We start from the raw sequence: 19,544 nt of genomic DNA on the forward strand, positions 1-19,544 counted from the left end.
AATTATTTTGAGGAATTAGTTTAATGATGCAATTAAATGCACTATTTATTTAAAATAAATTACAGTTATTAAATAATTTGTCTATAATTGAAGTTAGCAAGCTATAAATTCATCCATATTCAAGCTTAAATGGTCCTGAGATATTTGATCCTATCAGTGCTTTCAGAAAAAAATATTGTGGGGATAAATGATGTATTTGACACAGAAATTCAGAAAAATTATTCTTGAAAAATTTATCCCTTTTAAAGTATTAGTCAAAGGATATTTCTGAGTCAGTGACACATAGATTTCTTTGCTAAGGAGTTCAGAAATTGGCTACAGTGTAAAACATATTATTTATCCCCATTATTTTTCTTTTTTCTCTGGCAGAAATCTTGCAAATTGCTGTTGCATCATGACAATCAGTCAAATTCACAAGTGTAATTTAGGAAATTATTATAAAGGGTAACTTCAACTAGTTCTTAGCTTCTGTGACCTCCCTCTCTACTCTCTGAAAAGAATTGGATTCCTCCAGGGCCAATTTAAATGAGAGCTACCTGTAGGTACTCAGATTAGCCCATCTAGGAAACTGTCTCTCTTCACTGGATGCAAAGTGAGCCTGAGGAGCCTTATGTAAAAATTCATGTATATATTTTATGTACATCATATGAAAATTGTACCTAAACATCATTGCAAGTCATAGGCATAAAATCTTTTGGAGATTTGCCTTTGCTTTTGGATTAATTGATGCATATTTTGTATCAAAGTTATTCCAGGTGTAATTCGAGATATCTATGGTCTTGTCACAGGAGTGAATATTGTTGGTTCTTTTCTTGTTACTGTTTCTGCTCTCATATTTAAGAAATATTTAGGTTTTATTATTGACTTAGAAGGAATACATATGGCCCAACAAATCCACTATTGAGAATCTAGTATCTATGCCAAAATATGTATTCCACAGAAATCTTATAATGTGACTATTTAATTTCTGCTTACTAATTATAGTAACCTTCTCAGTACAGATACTCTTAATTTCCTATTGAACATAATGTTGTATTCAGTGCCTGCTGAGAGAATGAGCTGTAAACCAAAGCCCTTCAGTTCTGATAGCATAACCACATCCCAAATCTGCCAGGGTACCTCTGCTGGCTGCTGCTAGCTGTCAGGTTTGCCACTCGTGCTTTTGTATTCCCAGTGGTGTTGGTGGAACACACAGGTTTGAGGAAATGAAGCCCCTGAAGTCCCATCTGCTTTTGTGCAGGGGCATTTTGCTCAAATGAGCACCTGGGCTGGGTGGGTGTTGGAGCACGGGGCTCACAGCCCATGGTTTCCCATGGACACACGTGGTCCCCCCGCTGCTGTGCTGCACCTCCAGCCTGCAGAGCAGGGCTGCCGGCCCCTGGTGACAGCAGGCACTGGGAAACCAGGCTTGGAGAGAGCAGGAGCTGGGAGCCTGCACATCCCTGGCTGGCAGTGGCAGGAGTGAGGGATTGGGCTGCTGCTGCTGTGAATCACGGCGCCACTTGTAGAGTGCATTCATCCTCCGTGTGAGAAGGAGGAAGAATCGAGTCCTTTGTAAGGGGCTGAGACAAAATTTTCAGCACAGAAACCAGGCACTCCAGAGATTGCTCAGTGCTTTGTTTATGTGGGCACTGTTTGGGGGGCATTCTCAGCTGAAGAAGATGCCTGTACTGAAGGCACATTTGTACTCGCAGAGTCCAGTTGTGTTCTCTTTGGTTTGTGTGTGGAATATTCCTGCTGAAGTCAATGTCCTAGATTAGCAGGAAACAGATAAATTAAGCTGTTAAAACCATGTAATAAGAATCTCAATGTATATGCACGTTTCAAAACCACTCAGTATAGATACACATATTAATTAAGTAATGCTTTATTCTTGGAACTATTTTTAAAATATTTTGGACACAGTGCACATTTCATACTAGAAAATGCACAGCAGTAGTATCAGACAATGGGGAGGAAATGAGGAGAAGGTTTAGAGGGGTTTATCTCTCTAACAGGATTTCTAGGGTCAGGCATTCTCTCTTTATCTAATTTAGGAATTAGTTTTACAAGGATACTTATTTAGAAAATATTCCTAAATATGCTTATATAAGTATAAAAATCTCTATTGGGAGGTCATTTACCAGGATTCTGGGGGAGAGAAGAGAGAGATACTTAAGAGTCTGAGACTCTTCACTCATTTTTTTTTTGTACAGGAAAAGAGGCACAACCAAAACATCAACATTACTTCTGTGGTTATGGATAAAAAATTGAGCTTTGAAATAGAGTAACTATCCTAGAGAAATGAACTTACATAGCCTAACAAATAACAGCCTTGATTTAATATTTTTTGAATGTTGTTGCATTTGTATTTCCCCTGTGTAATTTCACTGTCTCTCTTGAACAAGGTGTTGCTGTGAACATTGAAATGTTGGTATTCAGGTTAATTATTTGTTTGGTGGGGACATATTGTCCTGGCTCTGTAAAATAATTCTGTACAGCCAGCAGTTGGACTGGGAGCCATTCATTCCTCAGCACAGGAGGAAAATATGAGACTGTATTTTGCTTAGTTAAATTTAAAGTAGCAGCTAATATGTAATTTCCTGGCACATCCCTGTCATTTTGATGGTTATACAGAATGAAGTTTTCTCCCTTCTGTTGAATTTTTGAGGAAATTAAATACCTTCTCAGTAAACTGGAGAATTCACTCTCAATTACAGCACTTAAATGTTGTCAGTCTATATCAGATTTCTGTAATTACAATATTTTATCTCTATAGATCTGATATATAACCTATCAATTGAATTATCAAGACAAGAAAATGTAGAAACTTTTGTATTTCAGGAGGAATAAGGATTTCTCTGCTCATGTTATGGGAGTTCCTGTTTGTAAATGAGTTGTTCTCAGTTGTTAGCATCCACGTCTATAAGAGGATTTCTTATGTCATGGTACCTAAGACGTGTGTGCTCTTAGACATTGATCCCCTCTCATCAAACATTTCTTCTTCAAAATACTATAGTTAATATCTCTCATTGTATTGAAAATGTTACCTTGAGAAAGCCACAGTCTGATTTCCCCAGTGCATGCATTTAAAATGAGGTGAGATTTCTTTTTAAAAATGTGATTCATAATATAAAATTCTATTTCGCCTTTTATGTGTTTATTACATGTGCTGTTGGTATCTATCTATCTCTCTATCTATCTATAGATATATACATAAAAACCTAGTCTTTCAGGGTCTCAAAATTGCTTCTCATCCTCATCTACACATATTTTGATTTTCAGATATCTTCCCAGAATGCATTAAGAATCTAGTATTAGCTTTTAATTTTGTATTTTGTGAGTACAGTCTCGCTTATTCCTGGCTCATGACCCTGAGTCACATTTCCCTCATCACATTGCTGGGTTTTCATGGAGCTGAGAGCTCACAGAAGTAGCTGCAGGAGTTAATGTCTTGTGTGTATTCCCAGACACTACACCCAGCACTTGGTGCACCCTCTCCTGCATGACAGCAGCCCCAGTGAGTGAAATTACATCAGTGTAGGGGAATATTGTGGTGGCACACAGGATATTGTGGTCACCACGGTTCCACTGACTTCCCTCCCAGTCACTGCTTGTGGGGTATCACCAGGGCTTTCCTGTGCTTTTGTCTTTCCCAATTCATTCAGTGGCTTCTGGGTGTCTCACACACCATAAAAAATTGCAGCAACCTAGAAGTTGCTTTGAGGTGCTTGAGTGCAGACAGACATGGTTTGGGTGAACAGAGCAATCATCACTGAATCTGGGCTTTCTTTTTTGTAGCAAATTTTCAGTCCTGGGGAAAAGGCCAGTGTTAGAGATGGAGGTTCTTCAGGAGCTTGGCATGTTAGGTGTGCTTAGATTTCTTTATTGTCTTCCCTAAAATATGTGTGTTGTATCACCTAGGTTTTCTGTCTAAGCGCCACTCTACCCTTAACCCAGCACCATGGGATTCCAGATCTCAAAGATGTAGGAGCAGCAATGTTGGGGCCCTGCTGGAATAGCCTTGGTGTGCCTTGAACCCCAGTCTTCCTGAAACTGTAGGCTCTTCGACTCTTTCAACCCTAACCCCTACCCTAACCCTAAAAACTACCTGGAGATTTTCTGCTTGACATTTACTTACAGCTATTTATTCACTTCAAAAGCAAAGAAATTAAAAGGAATGGGAGTGCAGATATCTGAAGATGTGTGCCAGATATTAATACCAAGAACCACAAAGAAAATGATATCTATTTCCCAGGAGCACTTTTGCTGTTTGCCACTGGTGTTCTCCAAAATGTTTCTTTCTCTCTGTTACTTTTTGTCAATGGTCATTACTGCTTTGCATGTGTCCTGAGGCTGAAACCACCTTGGCTGTTTGTAACACAGCTCAGGCCCTGGGTATGGAATACAGAAACTCATTTTTAGGCTAATAATTTGCGCATTGAGCTATTGTGGATTTATGGCTTGGATTTCCTGGCTGCATGTCTGTTCAGGGTGCTACACAGTGTTCAGTGTCTCAGTCTGTCCAGCTCTCCAGCTCTGAGAACCTCAGCATCCACACTCCATCTTCTACTTAAACACAGAGCTCTGCTCTTGGAAGAGCCAATCATATGAAGCCTTTTCAGTGTACCTGGCAGAGCTTTCAGTCATCTTTCAAATACAAATTGCTTGCAAAAGAAAGCAGTGCACTTTTCTCCCTGCTGGCTTTCTGAAATGTCATGTTGGGAAAAGCACTTACCATGTCTTTCATATGAAGAGAAAGCTTTCAGTAATGACTGGTATTTCTGAGTGTGTTGCAGCCAGTGCAGCTGTTGAAAATGTCACTGTGTATGGCACAAATCAGGGGCATTTTGAGCAAAACCATGCACTAACTGATTTTGGTATTAGTTGAAAAAGAAAAAAAAATGCAATAGAATGTTTGAATAGACAACCTTTTGAATGTAAATGCATCAAATAAGACAAAAATTGAAAAATAGTTTTAATAGTTCTTGAAGTCATCAGTAAAAATACATTATTCACAATACTAGCTGGAGATCTATGAACTTTGCAGAGTCTGTGATTGAATTTCACATATCTATGAGCAGAATTTTGAACAATCAGGCCAACAGTAATATTCCTGCATTGAAGTGCTGAAATAATTCTTTGGCAGAGTATGATGAGAGACTGAAATGTTCCTAATGTTTTCCAAGTAAAGTTGTTACTTTTATTACTGCCCAAACACCTCTGAGTTCAGTTTTTTATCATTTTTTATCAGTTATGATGAAAGTATAAATACTATCTTTTTCTATAATTAGATGTTACTATGAATAATTCTGACAATGCATTGCCTCACATCCCTGCATGAGTTTCCCATCTTCATCATTTGGGAGCTTTCCTGAGTTTCTTATTGAGACACTAGCTTTGGTTCTATCTGTCCTTATCTATATTCAATTTTCATTTTTTTCTGTTCTGTTTCTTTACTTCTTCTCTTACATCATATCGATTTTTTCATTTTTTATCCAGTATTTTTTCTCATCTTACTGGGTTGGTTTTTTTTTTCATTTGTTCACTTTTGACTTGAGTGTTATGTAAGTGCAAGGACACCTAACATTTCTGGATTCTAATGTTCACAGAATGTTGAACTGTAAAATTGCCTTGGGAACTAAGGGGAGACCTAAATTTAGAATCAGTGATTCTTTTTGGGGTCAATGGTCATTTGTTCATCTCCCTTATGTACTTAGAAAAGAACTTCCCAAGAAAATTACAGGGTCTCAGCTGGGAAAATGGGAAGAATAAAGAACAGAAAATGAAGTTTGCTTGTGTGTTCCTTTTGCTGTGGCTCATCAAAGTGTTAATTGTTTCATTTCAAAGGAGTTGCTGTTTTAAATATGTGAACTCATATGTGTATATGAATCCACCATCTATAAACCTTGCAGAGATTGCCTGTGTTTTGTGCTTGGAAGGTGGCTTAAGGATGGATATGATTTCTGCTTGTGTTTAAGTGGCTGACAGATATGAATGGTGCCATTATGTTAACTGTGGGCATTGCTGGCTTCTTAACTGAACCTTGGAGCACTTGATAGCTTCAGGTGCTTTGTCCTGTCAGCCTGCAAGCACACACAGTGGTGATGCCAGCCACTCTGTGCACCGTGTTATTAGTGCTTATTCACCTGAGGAATTTCATCCCTTTCCAGTGCTTTCCATCACTGACACCCAGATTTGTGTAACTGTACCCCAGTGGCTGCTGGGGACCCCCTGTGAGCCTTTGTGAAAGGCTGTTCAGGGATGTGCTGGTACTGAATGCACACAAAACACTGATCAAATGGGTCCTTCACTGAACAAATCATGCTTATTTTCCATGCAGGGAATAAATCACAAGATAGTGGGATTGCAGAGATGGAGGAGCTTCCAGTCCCACACAACATCAAAATAAGTAACATCACGTGTGACTCCTTCAAGATTTCTTGGGACATGGATTCTAAATCCAAGGATCGCATTACTCATTACTTCATCGATCTCAACAAGAAAGAAAACAAGAATTCCAACAAATTCAAACACAAGGTAATTTTCATTTAAAAATCAAGGCACAAATGCTTGATTTTAAACAGATGAATCTCTGTGTTTTATTAACCTTTCAAAGCCATGGGAAACAGGAATTGGATATCAAACAAAGGTGGGTTTTGATTAATCTGATGGAATTTTTGTTTACTCAGAGTACCTCCTCTGTCTCCAGCCTGTGTGCATGTACACACAAATACATTTGTTTCACAGAGAACTGCACATTACCTTTTCTGTTTCATTTGAAAGCATTTTTGGTACCTCTACAATGTAATGCAAGACTGCCATTTTTATTCCTGACTGGTTCTTTATCATTATTTACAAAATGTGTGTGTATTCTCTGCCTGTTCGGTGACAGACTCCTGAGAGCAACACATATCATTTCAACAGAAGAGCCACAAATTCTAATGCACTTCAGGAAGGCTTCCAGCAATTTTAGTTTGCAGCATTCAGCACTGTGACCTGAATATTCATCTGGCCTCTTTCCTCAAGCCTCTGGTGCAGGAACATATTGAAGGCATTGCAGGATCTGCAAATGCCTTACTTACCAAATCCAGCAAAATTTGCTTTGACCTCAGAACAATTGACATACTGAGATGCCTAGAGAAACATTGAGATAGAACATTCTTCAAATTTAAAAATAATGTTGGCATTGTCTAAAAGATAAGGTTTGCCAAGGCACAAATAACTGTCCAAACAAATGTAAAGGCTGTAATTTTCTCAGCACCTAAATAACTGTTGGTTTATAAGCCAGTGAGATAAACAGAAGATATTCCCACCGATTTCTCTGAGGCTTTTTATTGTGAGAGTATTTTTCATGAGATTTCTGTTAATGGCAGGTGTATAATTTTCTTGTTTGACCTTTGTTGTTGTTGTTGTTTTTGGTTGGAAGTAACATATGCAGTAAGAGTAACGAAAAATCACTTACTATTTCTTGAAATTGAGAATTTTACATGTTTGGCCAGGTTGTTGCAGTTGCTAGGGACCAGTGTGTGAAACACTACTAAACCTAATGTTATAATAGGCACATATTATTCCCCATTTTTAATTGTAATAGCAAATAAAGTAGGGTACTTTTGCTTTTTTCTTACTAATTTTGGACTGACTGCCTTTGAATTGAAATTCTCTTTTTATACTGCAGGAATTAATATACTCTCTAAAGTGGGATGGATTCTTTCTAATTTAATTTATTTTATTATTCTATATCTTTTTTCACTCATATGCTAACTGGTGTATACTTGGAACATTTATTTTTGTGAAAAGTAGAGCCATCCTAGTAGAGCAAACACCACATACACTTCAGAATCTTTATCACAGCAATGAGACTAGACTTACAATGGAAGGGGGGAAAGGATATTGGTAGTAAAATAAAGAAAAGCTATTAGATTTATTTTGTGTTTCTCACCAATTCCCTAGTTTTTTATTGTGCAGTAGTGTTTAGTCAAAGGACAAAGGTAATTGGTTTAAGAACAGGAGACTAAAATCTATCAATTAAAATGATGAATATTTTGGATGCCTTGTCAGAATTAAGTAAAAATTGATTGCTCTTAATTTTGTTAGTGACTTGTTAAGATTTTTTGCTGTGATTTTTTTATGGTTTTGTTCCCAAGCTTGAATGACAGAGATCCAGAGAGTAGAGAGAGGGTGGACAATAGTAGAGCACTGCTTGAATAGTCCAGCTCTGTGCCAGAGCATTTGGGTGTTCTCTTTCATGCATCTTTAGTACTAAGCAATATTTAGCACAACTTCTAGAATGAACTTTGGTTGATAATTGAAGTGCTCAGATTCCAAATGTGCAAGCCAGGTGTGGTTCAAGACAAACATCCTTCCTCCCTCTAAGGTTGGCCATAGGAGTTTCCCAGCTGAAGCTCAGCCACAGGAGCTGATAGCCCAGCCCTGAATCCTCACAGCAGGGAACTGTTTTCAGTCCCCACCCATCCCCTGACTTCCTAACAAAGCTTTTGCATAAAGGAGGGGGATAGCACTGTCCTTTCTCCTAGCAGAGCTTTTTTAGAGAGAAAACAATGAGCCCTACTGCCTCGATACAAACCAGAGCATTGGGATTTACTCCTAGGAACCATCCAGCAGCCTGGCCTGTGCAAGAAGAATCCATCCTTACCTAGCTTATAGGTAGGGTAAAGCACTGCAAGTGCCCCTCTCTCTCATGGGTCTTAATGCAAGAGACCAGCTCGTTTTCTAACTTATACAGAATTAACATTAAGTATCAGTGTGCTCAGGTGGCTGTAAGTTACTTGGGATATAGACTTCACCTGATAGATCCATGCTGTACCTCAGGAAAGGGAGCTCTTTGTTTTCTTGTGTACCTGGGAATGATTCAACCTTCCAATACTGTTTTGTTGGCAAATATATAAAGCATATTCAGCATACTTAGGGTGCATATATTTTTATTATTTTTGACTATCATCATCATCTCTCTGAAGGAGAAGGTTTGTATTGGTAGTGGTGTGCAAAGACTAGAATTGCAATGAGATTTTGTCTTCTTTTCAATTAATTTTGCATACCTCCTCTCTTTTAAATATGAAAATATGATTACTCCCATGTAATAAGAAAAATACTCAAATATTTAACAAACCTGGGACCAGAATCTGGGTGTGCTGAGTTCCCACAATGTGTTCCACGAGATGACCTGGCAAAGGGAAGGGTAACATGAAATGGGAGAAAGTTGAAGACTGCAAGCTGCCTCTTTTCCGAAAAAGGAGAGTAGAGAGACTCATACACCTTGCTGCTTAGTTATTCAAAGCTCACAGGCTGTTCTTAGAAATTATTGCCATCTAGGTACCTTTGGAGCTGTCTGGTGGGTGCTGGTAGTGGAGCAGCCATCTGCCACTCTAGAATCCTGGCTCTCCTTGAGCTGGCACAGTACCTGCTTTGCCCTTCTTTGGTGGCTCAGCCAGGAATGAGAGCTGAGCAGAAGATGAAAGGGAGAAGTGGAGAATCCCCAGAGGATCCTCAATGTGAACATTTGAATATTTCTTCTCTATTGTGGCCTTTAAAAAAACGTGGTGTTTGCTTAGGAAAAAACCAGCAGATTAGAGTTGTGAGAAGCATCACATCTGCCCCTCCTCTCCAGCTGTGCAAGGTCTGTGGTGGACTGCCCCTTTCTTTTTACCCTTTTTGTTTTGGCAGTCTCTCCCTTTTTTGGTATGGTAAAAAGAGGTAGCTGATGCACAGCTGGAGGGTAAAGCTTTGACACCAGGGGCAACAAGGCTTTTAATGTTACATGAAAACTGACAAAATTGATGGGGAAAAAGCCACCACTGGGGTGTGAGCACAGAGATCTGACTCAGGTGGGAGCTCTTTTACAATAACCCAAGAAGAGGTGACAGGAAGACCAATGATGTTAACTGTGGCACCTGCTGGCTGCATTAGCAGTAGCAGACTCAGTCCAGTGGGATGCCTTTTGGGGTGGTAGCTTTAAATCTCATTTGGTGTTTGGTTTTTTTTCTTTGTAATTTTTCTCTACATATTATGAATTGTTCCATGCACAGCTCTCTCCTTTTCAGATAAAGTTTTCATCCAACTATTATTTGATTTAAATGATAATTAGCAAAAGAGAAATCATAACAACAAAATTTTACCCTGGATTATCACTCAATTACATCAGTTCTTGTAATATCCCAAGCTGCTAATTTTAGTTTCTTAATACAGAAACTGAAGATAATTTTTTGTTGATAGGAAAACAAAAGGAGAAAGATCTTTTTTCATAATAGAAGACAAGGGGGAAAAAATCCTTCAGATCTTGTTTAGTGATTATGACCAGGAAATATCCCTCTTCTATTCCTTTTTTCCTTTAAAGACTACTATGCTATAGAACTACTACAGTAGTCCATCTACCTATAGTCCTTGTATAGTACTGCTATATATAGGTAGATGATTGTGGACTAGGATTTATAGGTGGACAGTTAAGGATGCCATTTACCACATGGCAGCTGTCTTACTATTCTGTTATTACTGGTGAATATTCAATCATAAATATTTCTCATTCTATTGCAGCTCCTCAGGTATACTACAGAGAATCATTGAACTCCATTGTGAGTCCTTTCCTCCACAGTTCTTGCATAATATGTCCTGTTCTTCCATTTTTTCTGTCCTTTGGTGGTCTGTACCAAAGTCTGTGGTACTGTAGAAATCAAGTATTTCAACTACAGCAAGCAGCTATTTTTCTTGGTTGTACCCTGGGGCTGTGATATACTGGAAGAGCAAAACAGAGGCTCTGAAGGGGCAGTGGAGGGGAAAGCAGGAGGTTCAGTGGTAGGCTCAAGCTGTTTGCTTCTTCTGGGCATTGCTGTACAGAAGGGTATTTTGAAAGATGCGAACCAGCCATAGTTACTCTGCAATGTGTTTCATTTTCTCTGTTGAAATTTAGTTTGGAAGGTCGCAGCAACAGTGTAGCTGGACTGATTGACAGCAGGAGGAATTTTGTTTGATAACATTGGCCAAAGGAAAACAGTGAGAGCACAAGAATCTCTTAAATTAGGATACCTTTGTTCTCAGTAGCATGTCTTTCTTTGTTTGCATATATAAGCATAAATGACCCTAGAGAGAATTACATATTTGGGCTATATATAATAGTATTGCTCTACAGTCACTTGGAACAAATAATTAATTCATCCATGCAAGTTATCCCCATGTCTCTTAGAACAGGCCTTACACCACAATCCTCTGTCATTGCTCACCTTGCTGCACCAACAAACTGTGGGAAATAACTCGATTTTGCAGATGAGAGCCATCTCAGGGTTGGGGACTACTGCAAAAGCAGTGAAGGAAAGGGTGGCAGATTGGTTTGGTTTCACTGCTGACTGTGTGTCCTTTGGTGTTTTGTTTGTGCAGGATGTGCCCACCAAGCTGGTGGCCAAGGCCGTTCCCCTGCCCATGACGGTGCGCGGGCACTGGTTCCTGAGCCCCAGGACAGAGTACACGGTGGCGGTGCAGACGGCCTCCAAGCAGGTCGATGGCGACTACGTCGTGTCCGAGTGGAGCGAAATCATCGAGTTCTGCACCGCAGGTAACAGCTGAGGGATCCTGTTCCACAGGCTGCAGTCAATGAGTGCTGCCTCTGCTGCCACACTGGGCTGGGCACCTGCCAGTGCCAGCTGTGCTGGTGCCCTTCAATAGTCACCCCTGGAAACTGGAATTCACACTTTAGGCTTTGTATGTGCCAAGGTTTGGCCCGTTACGCAGAGGCAGCTGGACTACCCTTTGCTTGTGCCATAGCTTAGCTCTCCCAAAGTGCTGTGCCTGGCACCACTGCTTGTCCCAGGCTAGGAAAGGGCCACCTGTGTGCGTGTCACTGGCTACCAGCACCTGTGGGGTAAAGGTAGAAGGGCAGCTCCCTGACAGCTTAAGACATTCTGCTGCTCTGCCTTCTCTGAATGCTGCAAAACCTCAGCACCATCAACACCCCATCACGAGGGTCACTTTGGCCTATCTTTGATTTATAAGGTTTCCTTTGAATGTTCATGACCTGCTGTCACTGTGCATGCCTGTGTGAAAGCTGAGGATTTAAGGTGGGTCCTAAGCAAGCTTTGTTAGTACTGTCATTGGTTACTGGCTCACAACCAGGTATACTGTAGCAAATAGTTTATCAACTGATATGAGCCAGAGAGGGCAGTCCTGAGCTCCTCTGCAGTCCTGAGCTGCACTGCAGTCCCAAATACAGGGAAACCAGCTCTAACATAGGAAATCCTGAGCTGAAAGTTGCTGCCAGCTTGCAGAGTCTTCATGAGGAAGGAGTGGGGAGAATCACAAACACCTGCTCCTGCCATCTGATTTGCTTGTTGCCACTGTTGAAAACTGGGGCATGATGTGATGTATATTACCTAGTTTTCAGTCTTCATGTGTCTGTGGCTTTTGGAGAGTGTTGTGGATTTTCCTGCCCCCTGTACTAGCAGTTTGTCTTTCCTTTCCAGATTATTCAAAAGTTCACCTAACACAGCTATTGGAAAAAGCTGAAGTGATTGCAGGCCGTATGCTTAAACTGTCTGTTTTTTATCGGAATCAGCACAAAGAATACTTTGATTATATCAGGTAAGAAACTAAACATATTCAAAGTCCTTTGGCACATTAAAGGAGTAATGAAAATAAGTAAATAGAGACAGCTGTGCTGAAGCTAGAGCAGAATGCCTGAATGCTTTATAGCCCATTCAGAGGAAGGCAAAGAATAAAACACAACTTGTTTCTTTCTCCTTGCTTAACTCAGCACCTCCATTAGGCAATAAAAGTCTGTTTTGAAGCAGAAACTGAGGTACTCACACGGGCTCCAACCTCATAAAAGCATCTGTAACCATAATGGAGAGTTTAGTAGCCAAATATTTCCATTGTACTGAGAAATTAAGAGTGAGGTGACTGACAGTAGGAGTGTACAACCATATGCACAGGCGTTTGCCTGCATGTAAGAGTTCCATCTCAAATATTTGCTCTCCCATGTACAACCATCCTATTTCCATGCCCAAATGCAGTTATACAGACTCTGCAATCTGAATGTTAATTTAGATCATGTGGGGAGGGAAGGGCATTATGTTTAGACAGTGTTAAACCACCATGCTTCAGCTGGAATGACAAAACAGGAGAGCTGGATGTAGGTTCCCTGTTCTGGTGGAGACCCAGTGTGCCCTCCACACAAGGTGGGAAACATCAGGATAAGAGAAAAGCAGACTTTTTGATAGAAGGAGTCAAAGCTCGTGCTGCATGAGCAGGAACAGCCACACAGAGTAACCTTCTCCTGTTAGAAGAACATGGATGAGAGGTAAGCAGTGTGTTGGAAGGCTGCACCACTGACTGCACTTCTTTAATATTCATCAGGAGATAGGGCTCCTGCTGGGCCTCATAATTTCAGTTCTATGTGAGTGTCCCACTAGTACCTGCCTAGAATGGAATGTTTTTAAGACAACTCAAGGCAATCCAGCTTCAAAGAACAGACTCTACTATATTTGGAAACATTCCCACTTTGTAGTCTTGGGTATCTAATTTATTCCTAGAGTGTGTTGGATATTGCAGAGCATGGACTTGCTCTTCCCTTTCTGTGTTTTGGAAGGATTATTTCATTGCTCATAGGGACACAGCTGCAAAACTCAGTAGAGGTAGAGAATAAATTGAGGTTCTTCGATAACCATAACCACTGCTGCCATCCTGGGCTGGATACCACAGAAGGGAAATGCCTGTGCTGTTCTGATCCTCACATTGCTTTGTTTTCAGCTATATAATCATAGTGCATCTGCCTTTGTGTCCATTAGTGCTGAAAATTGCCACTGAGGTGCATTTATAGCTGTGGGTTTGGACTTGTTCTGCCAAACGTGACTCCAATTGATTGCACTCTATCTGTTCCTCTTCTTCCTGCTAAGTTCTTTCTTGGTTTGACACCAATAGAGATGGGTTTGTTTTCCCTCTGTTAGTGAGCTGGAGACAAAAAGCTGTTTTACCAGGCCAGTGGGAAGCCAAACTACCAGAACTGGCTGATGGTCACGTCTTGTGATCAGAAACAGACTAACATAGTCACAAGGGCTAATCCTTCCCCAGTACACCTGTCTGTATGTTATGTTAAAAGCCCTAACCACATGCTTCCTATTAGGGAAAATTCCTTGTCATTCCATGCCTGCATGGTCTCTGGTGTCATCACACAGCCTGGAAAAGCTCTGGTAGCATTGGCATACTGGCAGCTGCTCCTAGTGCTAAAGCAGCAGCCCCTAATGGAGGGGCTGAGGTGAGCTCAGAAGGGTGTTTGTGTCACTGCAGCTTGCCAGGGTTGGGAGCACCAAAAGCAGCTCAGATCCCCCAAAAAGGCAACCTATAATTAGCCTAATTGGCCACTGGATGTCAGTATCTTGCCACAGAAATGGAACCTACTTTCTCAGAATGAAGCCTGACTTTTCAGGTTGCAGAGGTTTCAGGTGGTTATTTAAGCTTATTCAGCCTTTTTTTTTTTCTCTTTTTTCCCTCCCTATTAACCTCTTCAGTCATAAAATACTAATTATACTCCCCCACTCTAATCAATGTCTTATGAAATTGGGCTTGAGACAATAAGTAGGTAGTATTTGAATGGCTCAGAAAACTTCTGAAATGTATCTTAGAGTAAAATAAAGATGTGCTGCTGAGGAGATTACAAATAATGAAAAACTAATCACATCTGGAGCTATTACTGAGTTGATTCAGAGCTGATTTGTAATGTATACACTGAGTTTGTTTGCTTTGACTGCTACCTCCCACTTTAACCAAGCAAAACCTTCTCCCACACAGCACCATTTTACACAGACCTCTTGCAAGTTAGAAGCAGAGAGAGAACAGTCTTTCTTGGCTATTTTTCCCTTTCCTGAAAGAAGGAAAGAAGGGAAGAAGAAACCAAAAAAAGTAAAAGTAAAGCAAGAGGGGAATATAAAAATCATAAGAATCTCCAGCCCCTCATGCATTTTTAGTCTGTCATGTCAGTGAGTATAAAGACATTGTTCTAAGGGTACCTGTACCTAGCAGATATGGTGTTTTTCAGGACTTCCTTAGGGGGATGGTTCCCTTTCAGGTATTATGTGGTTGCAGGTGCAGAGGGAGCCAAAGCTGCCACTGGAGCACGTCCAGAGTTGGGTGGGACACAAATACTGGGAATGCCCTGCTATACCTAAAGTCTCAGGTGCTAAGGAGGGTTAGAGGGGGTGTTTTGGAGTATTCTCCTAAATTTTGCAGCCTAATGCTGCTGAATGCAATTTGGGACTTGGGATTTTAAAAATTCACTTGTGCATTCTATATTTCTTTTCACTGGATAAAATTGAGCTAAGTTAAAAAAAAAAAAAAAAAGTTAGTCTTTTTTTCCCCTTAGGACTAGTGACTGCAGAAGCTGGATACCAACCAAAATGGAAACGAACCAAATTGCCTAATTCTCTGTGCCCAGCTCTGCACTGATTGAAGTCAGCAGTAGACCAATTAGACTTGAAATTATCATCTGGGGACAAAAAATACTGGCAGACAGTACATTCTTTCCTATAACCTCTCTAAAAAGCATCCTTCAGAAATAACTTTCACTGGCAGTGTTCTACATGAACTATATACTGCCTATGCTAAAAATACATATTAACAAACAGTATATTCAGCATATGGAGACTGACTTGCAATAGTCAACATGTGTTTATTGTTAGAAATGTAGTGTAAGTCTGAACAAATCAGCTAATTAAAGATACTTGTGACTGGGGGCTTTTTTGTTTGTGCTTTTTTTTGCCCGCTTTTGATACACAGACCGCTGACAGAGAAAGCAGGCTGGAAAAGCAGATTTTCCCCTTAAACAGGAATTATTCTAGCTCTTCCCAAGTCTGATGGCAATTGATTTTCTTGGTCCTAAGACCCTGACACTAAATCTTCCAAATCATGCCATTACATATTAGATAAATGCAAACATGGTTGGTACATAATAGGCTTTATAAAATCAAAATCTTCTTACCAAGATAAAAAACAGTTTATACTATGTGGTCAACACAAAAAAGACCCTGTCTTCCAGTTTAATGGTTTTCCTTTGTGTCCCTTCAGTCCTGTTTCTAAACAGCATGATGTCCTAACTTTCCACTTTTTCTTTACTATGTGTTACAAAATAAACAATACCAGTGCTTCATTTGTAGAGAGCATCATGGGAATGCTATGCAGCCCTCTGTTAAGGATAACAGTGGCAGCCATGGCTCTCCGATCAGTGGGAAGCTGGAAGGCATCTTCTTTAGCTGCAACACTGAGTTTAACACTGGCAAGCCACCCCAAGATTCACCCTATGGAAGATACAGGTATGAGATTGCAGCTGAAAAACTCTTCAACCCAAATACTAACTTGTACTTTGGAGACTTCTACTGCATGTACACAGCCTACCACTACGTCATCCTCGTGATCGCCCCGGTGGGGTCACCGGGAGATGAGTTCTGTAAGCAGCGCCTTCCCCAGCTGAACATCAAAGATAACAAATTTCTGACCTGCGACGAAGAAGACGGGGTCATGGTTTACCATCATGCCCAGGATGTTATTTTGGAAGTAATTTACACTGATCCTGTGGATCTCTCCCTTGGCACAGTTGCTGAAATTACTGGTCACCAACTAATGAGCTTGTCTACTGCAAATGCAAAGAAAGATCCCAGCTGCAAGACCTGCAATATCAGTGTTGGACGTTAAAACTGCCCTCGTTCCTTAGGAGCCTTCAAACCTCTGTTGCCCATTTCCATAGTCAGACAGTTCTGTCGGAAGCATGCACATGCCGCTGTCACCAAAAGCAACTACCGGTCTTCAAAACCTCCAATAGCCTTCTTAGGATCTCTTCTCTCCCTCTTTCCCTTCTGTTCTCCCGATGCTTTAAATGATTAGAAGTCCTGGATTTCTTTCTGGCAACCATTTATACCTAGATGCTGCAAAAATTGTTTCTGTTTCTTGCCAAACATAACAAAATCCTATATAAACTGCTTTAGCAAAATAAAAATAACGGCTTATAAATGGTGTTTAAATATGCATTCATTTTAACTACTGAACAAGTACTGGGATAACTGAACAGCATGAAAGGTTGTAATTGCAGCATGATTTGAATTTCAGAGCCTAGAAATGTCAGCACTTCCAACGTGTTGTTTGACAGTGTTATTTATGTTATTTATATTAGCTAACTGAAAACAGAAACTGTGTCTCGACATAATAAATATAATAGAAAAATATTTTATTTGTACTGTTGTATAAAATATTATACAATCATATAGAATATATAGATTACATTTTAATATCAATTGTATACATGTCATTAAATCATTTTCCCTTATCAAAGATGTAGTTTGTAAACTTCAAATAGCTCTGTATCTGTTCCTGTTGCTCTAGATGACTTTAATTAAAACAGATTTATGAAGACCATTTCTGATTCATAAAAGTTAAGTTATAAATTATTAAATCAGTACACTGAAACAACAAACGGCTGAAAAATAAAAAATTCCTTTTTTTAGTGTTCATATTTTTTCCTCCCTAGTACTTGAAGATGTGTACATCTTCCAAATCATGCCATTACATACTAGATAAATACAAACATGGTTGGTACATAATAGGCTTTATAAAATCAAAATCTTCTTCTTCTTACCAAGATAAAAAAACAGGTTGCTTATACTATGTGGTCAATACGAAATGACAGGTAAAGCAAAACACTAAACATGATTCAACTGGTTCCAGTCCCTTATTTTTTCTTTAAGTAATTCTTTCCTCCTTTCTGTCTGGGGTAGGAATTTCCCAGACTCCCTGCTTTTCATTGCTAGTACAAAACCTGCTGATAATCTTTCTCTTACTAGTCCCACTTTTCACACCAATGGCCTACCATAAACGGTGACAATTCTCCTTAGTATTACAAAGTGTGGTGCTCTGAAAGTTAAGAAAGATGCATAACTCCAATGGAAAAATAACATTTTCTAACCTTATTTTCAGTAAACAAGAAGTCTAGCAGTCCTCATCAGATAACTGTGACACTCACTTATATACCATGTACTTTATCTATCCAAAATATCTTAGCATAATGCAGTAATCTAGTCCTGTTTTATATATATATATGTGGCAATTTATAACACAAGAAGTACTTCAACATTTTACAAAGTGCATGCGTTTAAACGAGCTTTGGTAGTTAGAGAAGCAAATGTTATAGTGTCAGGCAAACCAAAGTGCAAAGGTTAATAGAGAAATCAAAATTAGCATGTAGCTGATCTATTTACTGACTTCTAAATTCTGTGAGCCATGTCCTGTGAACTAGTGAAAAGGACAGCAGCCAGTACATTTGTTCCATCTTCTCTCAGCAACTTGCAGCTGTTTCATTTTGCCAAGCACTTTCTCTTATTCCTGTAACACCACTAGTTCTGTCTGGCAGTCTCGTTCTGGCCTTTTGCTGCATAAGCAGCATCACTGCTCTGCTCCCATCCCTGGCACTGCTTCTTCCTATGCACCTTTCTTTGAAGCCACTGGAATTGAATGGCAGCTCTTTCTTGACAGCTAGAGTATGTTCTAAGTGTTTCCTTCACTCACTCAAATTCATTTCTTTCAATGTAGTGAATCAGCACCCTAATAGCCAACGTTACTAATTAATTATAACACATGTTAATTCTGGAAACAAACGTGTGGCACTTTAGCATGTACTAAGATGTACTAAAAACCTCCAGAACATTTCCTCACACTTTTAGAGCAGGTCAAACTGAGAATCTACATTACTTCAGCATCCTTTTAATTTCTTAACATTCTCACAGTGCACTTCAAGGCTTTTTCAAAAGGAAAAATATATACTATATTCCACTCACCCGTGCTTAATATTCTTGCATATTGCTGTCCTCTCTCATCACAGCTATTATAATTGGTAAAGTGCATCAAAAATCTCAGTGTGTCAAATAATCGTGCAGCAGACCAAGACCTGTAAAATTACTTTCTCTTTTTCATTACTTGTTTGTTTGCTTGGATATTTTTTTCCCTAGAGAACGGTACCACAGCATTGCATTCACTTCAAATTGTTTTGGAAATATCATGCTTACTGATGAGAACCTCCAGGAGCCTGATTTTGGCTTTTGTGTGCTTGTATTCAGAGTATTCCTCAGCCATTGGTACCCGATCTTCTTTCTGAGGACTCCTATGAAAAACAAATAAAAGCACCATCACTTTTTATGAGTAAGAAGAGAACAATCTTAAAAATTAATTCCGCAACAACTAATGAGGATTGGGTTTTTTTACTGACTGTAAATGACTGAGATAATTTGACAGGACCAAAAAGCTCTAATATACAGAAATAAAGAATTCTTTAAAACACTGAATTTTCATATAATAGGCAACTTTCTTGACAGCTGTGGAAGCATAATTACTTAATTCTCAAATATGTGGAGAAGTCATAATAATGCTTTGAAATGGTTACCAGTTACCACTGTTAACAGTGCCCATATATGAAACCAACATGGTTTTCAACAAAAATGTTTGCTAAAAGAAGAGGAGGAAAAACAGAGTGAAAAATATCCAGTATTCTGGGTAAAAAAACAGTGGCTTCTGGCTTTAAAATCTGG

General features: G+C 39.6%; 2 protein-coding genes across 8 annotated transcripts in view; one reads left to right on the forward strand and one right to left on the reverse strand.

The window, feature by feature from the left end:
- Positions 1-17,382, forward strand: part of PHYHIPL (phytanoyl-CoA 2-hydroxylase interacting protein like) — a 54,697-nt gene extending 37,315 nt beyond the window's left edge. For all 3 annotated transcript variants that reach the window (XM_036386022.2, XM_054515662.1, XM_036386020.2), the window contains exons 2-5: positions 6,323-6,519; positions 11,368-11,542; positions 12,447-12,564; positions 16,131-17,382. In XM_036386022.2, the coding sequence (XP_036241915.1) occupies positions 6,355-6,519; positions 11,368-11,542; positions 12,447-12,564; positions 16,131-16,665 (993 nt within the window). In that variant the 5' untranslated portion in view covers positions 6,323-6,354 and the 3' untranslated portion in view covers positions 16,666-17,382. The remainder of the gene's footprint in view (positions 1-6,322; positions 6,520-11,367; positions 11,543-12,446; positions 12,565-16,130) is intronic.
- FAM13C (family with sequence similarity 13 member C) overlaps positions 17,178-19,544 on the reverse strand; it is a 47,776-nt gene continuing 45,409 nt past the window's right edge. For all 5 annotated transcript variants that reach the window (XM_036386019.2, XM_036386017.2, XM_036386018.2 and 2 more), the window contains one exon: positions 17,178-19,120. In XM_036386019.2, the coding sequence (XP_036241912.1) occupies positions 18,997-19,120 (124 nt within the window). In that variant the 3' untranslated portion in view covers positions 17,178-18,996. The remainder of the gene's footprint in view (positions 19,121-19,544) is intronic.

Source organism: Molothrus ater, chromosome 8 (assembly GCF_012460135.2).
Source record: "Molothrus ater isolate BHLD 08-10-18 breed brown headed cowbird chromosome 8, BPBGC_Mater_1.1, whole genome shotgun sequence".
Classification (NCBI taxonomy): domain Eukaryota; kingdom Metazoa; phylum Chordata; class Aves; order Passeriformes; family Icteridae; genus Molothrus; species Molothrus ater.